This window comes from Palaemon carinicauda, chromosome 8, assembly GCF_036898095.1.
Source record: "Palaemon carinicauda isolate YSFRI2023 chromosome 8, ASM3689809v2, whole genome shotgun sequence".
NCBI classification, from domain to species: Eukaryota; Metazoa; Arthropoda; class Malacostraca; order Decapoda; family Palaemonidae; genus Palaemon; species Palaemon carinicauda.
Window position 1 is genome coordinate 153,345,662 of NC_090732.1, and position 7,500 is coordinate 153,353,161.

The 7,500-nt window shown below is 29.5% G+C and overlaps 2 protein-coding genes across 3 annotated transcripts in view; one reads left to right on the forward strand and one right to left on the reverse strand.

Annotated features, from left to right (window-relative positions):
- LOC137645500 (uncharacterized) overlaps positions 1-7,500 on the reverse strand; it is a 202,643-nt gene that overhangs the window by 166,788 nt on the left and 28,355 nt on the right. The gene's annotated exons all lie outside the window — the stretch shown is intronic.
- LOC137646027 (innexin inx2-like) overlaps positions 667-7,500 on the forward strand; it is an 18,037-nt gene continuing 11,203 nt past the window's right edge. The window contains exons 1-3 of one of the 2 annotated variants that reach the window (XM_068379158.1): positions 667-919; positions 6,059-6,303; positions 6,888-7,027. In XM_068379158.1, the coding sequence (XP_068235259.1) occupies positions 775-919; positions 6,059-6,303; positions 6,888-7,027 (530 nt within the window). In that variant the 5' untranslated portion in view covers positions 667-774. Of the gene's footprint in view, positions 920-1,744; positions 1,770-6,058; positions 6,304-6,887; positions 7,028-7,500 lie in introns of those variants that run through there. The other variant, XM_068379159.1, reaches the window with a different exon arrangement.

The window sequence follows — 7,500 nt, forward strand, 5'->3', positions numbered from 1 at the left end:
ATAACCTCTGTACCATGGTCTTCCAGTGTCTTTGGTTAGAGTTCTCTTGCTTGAGGGTACACTTGGGCACGCTATTTATATCTTGTTTCTCTTCCTCTCGTTTTTATGAAGTTTTTATAGAATATATACCATAGATCTAATTTAATATTAATGAACTTTCAATATTTTATTTTGATTGTTATTACTTCTCTTCTATTTTATTTATTTCCTTGTTTCCTATCCTCCCTGGGCTATTTTTCCCTGTTGAAGCCCTTGGGTTTATAGCATCATGGTTTTCCAACTAGGGTTGTAGCTTATCTAGTAATAATAATAATAATAATAATAATAATAATAATAATAATAATAATAATAATAATAATAATAGAGTACGCAAGAGTAATGTACCTGGGTACACTGTGTGACGAGTCTCATTTAAATGCTATTGATCTCAATAACTTTTCTGCTTTTATCTCACTTATCAAGAAACAAACAAATGTCTGTCATCGTATAGGAAAAGCAAAAATTCCTCATAGAATTCTTCAACATGTTATCTCGTCTTTGCATCACTGCCTTTGTTACATTTTCTCCTATAGTCCTAGAGTAACCAATACAAATCTTACCCAACATTACGCAGTGATAAGAATGGAGATAAGGAAAACGAAAAGACAACGAACCCCTTTGATAAGTAATTCCACCGTAGTATTTCAGTTCCGTACGCGTGTTTACAGGTGGAAGTGGGTTTAGGAAGCAATCTAGCAAAACTTCTGTTGAATTACAAACTTGCAGTTCGATACAATGCTTTACAAGGGCCTGTCGATGGTGAAGTTGAAAGTGGAGTTCAAACCAGTGGTGGACAACTTCGTCTTTCGTCTGCATTACAAATACACTTACACAATATTTATGGTTTGTGTGGTGCTTACAACTCTGTACGACGTCGTCGGTAATGAACCTTCACTTTTCATTTCTATTTCTATTCTTTAATTAGGCTATAATAAAACATATGTGACAGGTAACAGAATATTGAGCTAAATTACAATTATCGGTGAATGTTGATGATTATAATCCAGTATTTCGATCGAATGAGAAATGTGCTTTTGTGAAAGTCTGAGGGAAAAGATGTGAGGTAACAACCAACAATATTTTGAAATATTTTGTTTGTAAACAGTTTTAAAACAATTTCATTTTACCACGTTATAAACATGTCGTAAATCAAGAAAGAATAATTAGTTTTATAAAATCTAGGCATTTAATGTCAGCTGGGGAAAAAAGATGATTGCTGACATGTAAAGCTGATTTGTATTGTCATGATTTGCGTTCACTTCTATTACTTTGAGTTATACTTGTTACCTAGGACAACATCATCGAATATTTGAAAATTGCGCTCATTGTGTACGGTGACTATAACATTTACAAGGAAAATAGAACTGATTGTAACAAAACATAGAATAGTATGGTCAGATGAACATGGGCAAACGTAGATATAAAAGGACAGTGTCATATCTATATCAATAACAACTGATAAATAAAAGATGAGCAACACAGATAATGCACCTGTAACTAAGTATCATTGTTATATCTTCTTTCTGAGAATATTTGCCCCGCGTTGTATCAAATAGATATGAAATATCAAATACCACCGATAAAAAATTGTGTTGATTAGAGTACCGAGTGGTTATTTCCGGTTACACAACCACAACAGTGGTTTATTTTTGCAGTTGGAAGAAGCTGACATTTCACCTGTTCTTGTTCATGCATGGCTGCTCTTGTCTAAATCAACTTAATGATTTTGCGTATGTATTATATCGATAAACAAATATGTGTCTTTCTGCGTATAGTTGACACGTGATTTTATAAACACAAACATGTAAATGGTGTAGCCTTTTCATGGTTCCATCTTTACTTCAAGTATTTGTTTGAATGTCTAAGCTATAAGGCCACAATTTTATAGATATACTAGTGTGTGTACGCGACTCGTAAGAAAATTACGACTAAATATCAAGATAGATATGCACACAGAGGTGCATAGATTCAACCCTTCCCACACCTCCCCCTCTCCTAACTACTGCACGGCTATACATATTATAATGACTAAAAGCCTTTTTTTTAAGTGGAGGTGAATGCTAGAAAAAACAAGACCATGGTCACTGCCGATTCATACTTTAATTGCTGCTGATGAACCCCTTTGAAGCAAAACTTTCACAAAATTTACATATTTATGTCATTTGTAGCGAATCAAACTCTCTCTCTCTCTCTCTCTCTCTCTCTCTCTCTCTCTCTCTCTCTCTCTCTCTCTCTCTCTCTCTTTATATATATATATATATATATATATATATATATATATATATATATATATATATATATATATATATATGTGTGTGTGTGTGTGTGTAAATATATATACATGTATAAATATACATATATATATATACATATATATATATATATATATATATGTGTGTGTGTGTGTGTGTGTGTGTGTGTGCACGCGCGCGCGCGCGTCTGCCTGTCTGCTTCTTTAATATTTTTGCAGGAGATGGAATAGGCGACAGCAATATCTCTTGTTTGTGAAGTGGTAACCTAACAAAAATGTAGCTTTGGTAGATACTTGATACTTTCAATTTCCATTTATTCTAATTGATGTATTTTTGCATTAGCCATAGAGGAAAACGGGATAGAAATATTTTTATAAATTCGTTCAAAATCTTGCTTTAGTTACATAACTTTACCTGAAAATTAATGGGTATAAATCTCAGTTATGTTGAAACATGTCCGATTCTTCCATTAGAAAACTTATTCTTATAACATGATAATGTATGCAACATTCTTGAAGGAACATTGATAATTGAGAAAGAGGTACAGTGTACACATTAACTTTGATTTAATAAACTGGTACTATTATCATCAATAAGCTTTACTATCTTACTAGCGTACGCGACGCGTCGAAAATGACGGCTAAATATTTTGATACATATGCACACACACATTCAACCCTTCTCACTTCCTCCCACTTTCCTAACTACAACCCCTCTCACCAGGGTGTGACAATGCCGCTTAGCGTGATCGGAAAGAAATATATATATATATATATATATATATATATATATATATATATATATATATATATATATATATATATATGTGTGTGTGTGTGTGTATATATATATATATATATATATATATATATATATATATATATATATATATATATATATATATATATATATATATATCCAGACGCATGCTCCATATAATGCACAGTAGTGGTGTTTTTCTGTCCCTAAACATGTCAATTATAAATTACTTTTAATTGTTGCTAACGGAACAAGAGCCGTGGAGTGAATAGCAACATCAAGGAGCCGTTTCTTACTTCTTGAAATCCTTGCCCCAATAAAGCTGTTCGTCTACTACTGCACTGAAAAGGGAAACATTTTAAATAACCTCTTTCAGTCTTCCTGCACAAACCTTTCAAGTTGAAATAAACTCTCAGTGCACTTGAACTTTAAAAAAATATTTAGGTTTGCTTAATATTTCTGTCTGCACTTATGAATGACGCACAAATGTTAATCCAAACACAGTGAAGTATGATTGACAGATCTTATCAACAAAGACAGTTGTCTTCTGTCGGTAACTTATCATATGACGGCTGTAGCTGCTCTGTGGTCCAGTAAGAGGTAAATTGTGTTTGTTACTTTGAAAGCGAAGCGACAGAGACGATATCTTTCATAAAGCCTCTCATTTCTGACCTGTGATCCAGATAAGACAGGAATCTTGGTAATGGATTAAAATGATTACCCCTTTTATTTATTATTGTGTATAAGTGATTTATATTGTATCTATTTTCTTATGTATTTTGCATTTTCTTTAGGTTATTGCAACTCTTATTTACTTGCAGCTCTATTTCAGTTTTTCACCAATGAAGTCCAATTTTTAGGAGAGAATGTTAATAAAGTTAATACATTTTAAGGTTGTTCTAAAACAAAGTGATATATATATATATATATATATATATATATATATATATATATATATATATATATATATGTGTGTGTGTATATATATATATATATATATATATATATATATATATATATATATATATATATATGTATATGTATATATATACATACATATATATATATATATATATATATATATATATATATATATATATATATATATATATATATATCTATATATATATATATATATATATATATATATATATATATATATATATATATATATACATATCTTCATACTTAACTGTAAAATTGAGGACGAACTTTCTGGTCAAAAGACTTCCATGATATAACCCGTTTCATGCACGCTCAGTAAAAGCTCATCATCAGTAATTCTTACACCACATTTGCTTCTCATGAAAAAGGACATAAAAAAAATTCTTTAACGTCCAAGCACTCTCACGCAACTTTTTAGGCATTCCTCTTCTACTACCAGTTGCCACTCCAAAGTACCCTCAACCAACTTGTCATTCTAAATTGTACCCAGTCTTTATTCCTTCTGGTTATTTACACATTTCACTCCATTTCATTTCTTCCTAAACAACATATACCACGCCAAAAACCCTTCTAAACAGTTTACAACTTATACTTTTATTCGAAATGAGCATTTACAATTTACCTCCATAGAGGAGAGTTGGTTCAAGAATACCTTTAAACCTTACAACCTCAGCTTCCTTCGACAATCCATTTCCATTCACAATCCTTCCACACGCCCTTCTTTCTTTTCTTCATATTATTCTGTCACTCAACGCTATCTCATATCACCTTCTGTATTTACTCCCAATTACCTTTACATAGAAGCTTTCATTCTTTCCCCATTCATATAGACATTAATTATTCAATCAATGTTTTCATTTACCATGATAAACCATTGATCACCCGTACTTTAAAATTTCTTCATTTACAAATCTCTTTCGTTTGTAATTATTACTGAATTACCTTCATATCATTTACTCCTCCTCACTCTGTCCTAAAACTTTCGTCCTCTCTCAAAGTTTCGCATCACCCCAACCGCAATGATATTAAGCTTTATATACATGCACACATTTATATATATATATATATATATATATATATATATATATATATATATACATGTAAATGTATATATATGTATATATATATATATATATATATATATATATATATATATATATATATATATATATACATGTAAATGTATATATATGTATATATATATATATATATATACATATAAATTATGTATATATAATTTATATGTATATATAAATATATATATACATATATATATATATTTATATATACATATAAATTATATATATATATATATATATATATATATATATATATATATATATATATATATATATATTTATATAATTTATATGTATATATACATATAAATTATATATATATATATATATATATATATATATATATATATATATATATATATGTATATATATAAAACTTGTTTTTAAAGTCGGTAGTTATTATTATTACTAGTGTAAGCGATCCATCAAAAATGACGGCTAACTATTTAGATATATATGTATCCTACACACACGAACACGCGGCCCCCTCTCATCAGGATATGAGTACTCTCTCTCCCCTACCCGAGGGACGAGGGGAGCTGAGCGTAGCCAAAAAGAAAATATATATATATATATATATATATATATATATATATATATATATATATATATATATATATATATATATATACATATATATATATAAATATATATATATATATATATATATATATATATATATATATATAAATATATATATATATATATATATATATATATATATATATATATATATATATATATATATATATATATATATATATATATACTGTGTATATACATATTTATATATATATTGCCAAACACTATATACTATTATTATTATTATTATTATTATTATTATTATTATTATTATTATTATTATGAAAAACACACGGAAAAAGTCTAACAGAATTTATTTCTTTAATAAAAACTACTGATAATAAATCACTTATGTTTGAAATAATTGTAAAAGAGCTTCCAAAACCACATCTTTCCCACCAGGTAACCAAATAGACTGCATGAACCCCATGGCTGAGGCAGAGGAAGACGTGGCGGAGGCCTTTAAAGAAGTAGTCGATGCGTATTGCTTTATTATGGGGACGTTCACTGTGGAACGCCACCACGTCCCTACCAAGGAATTGGAATATCACTCCATACCGCACCCTGGTGTTGGTCCCATGAAGAGGGACGACCCTGTTATTCACCACGCCTATTATCAATGGGTGCCCTTTGTGCTTCTCATACAGGTGGGTGAATCATACTGATTTTGTCTGTTTAGTTCTGTGAAGCCATGACAAAGATATTTTTCTATGAACATATTAATGTATTTAGATTTTATTTTATAAGCTGAATATTTCTACTTTAAATCTAAGGAGTCAGGAATGTACACTGAGATTTACATGAATTAGTTCGTGTTCCCAAAAATATTATTGAATTTGATTAATTTTAATTCCTAATATCGCATTCACGTGAAAAAACAGAAAACCTCCCACTTCCAACGGGTAAAACTCAATTATTCAAGGGGAAATTGTGACTTATAAACTGATGAAAATTCAGGGTAAGCTAAATGTGGTTCATCGTCCGCTAATTATGCATTACGTTGTTATTCTAAATGAAATTTCGAATGAGCAAATATTAAATGTATATATGCTAATCAATGCTGATATCATTAAGAAAAGAATTAATTGTATCTATTCATTATCCTGGCAATGGATGTAATGATACAACATAGTTGAGTAGAAGTCTATTTCCCTGGTCAAATGCAGACAGGGGAATGATTGTCTCTCAGAGTAGAATATACGATGATCTTCTTTCTCTCTCATGCTCTTAGGGTGTTTTATTTTACATGCCACACTGGATATGGAAGCTTTTCGAAGGAGGAATGTTCAAAAACGTGATACAAAACCTCTCTGTTAAGGACTACCTCGGCGCAGGCAAAGGGATCAGGAATTACTTCACTAGAGAGACACAGTAAGGATTATCACTTGTTTAAATACTTGTCTGACGATTCAAATATCTCTCTCTCTCTCTCTCTCTCTCTCTCTCTCTCTCTCTCTCTCTCTCTCTCTCTCTCTCTCTCTCTCTCAGTATAACAAGTCTTTCTACCTTGTGCGTGTTATTACTATTAGAACAAATTTCCTCATCTATTTCCTTAATTCCTTTCCTCACTTGGCTATTTTTTTCCTGTTGGAGCCCTTAGGCTTATAGTAGTTTGCTTTTCAAACTAGGGCTGTAGCTTAATAATAATAATAATAATAATAATAATAATAATAATAATAATAATAATAATAATAATAATAATAAATGCCATGCCTAAGATTTTACGAGTTTTCTTGTAATATAATATATATATATATATATATATATATATATATATATATATATATATATATATATATATATATATATATATATATATATATATATATATATATATAGCGTAA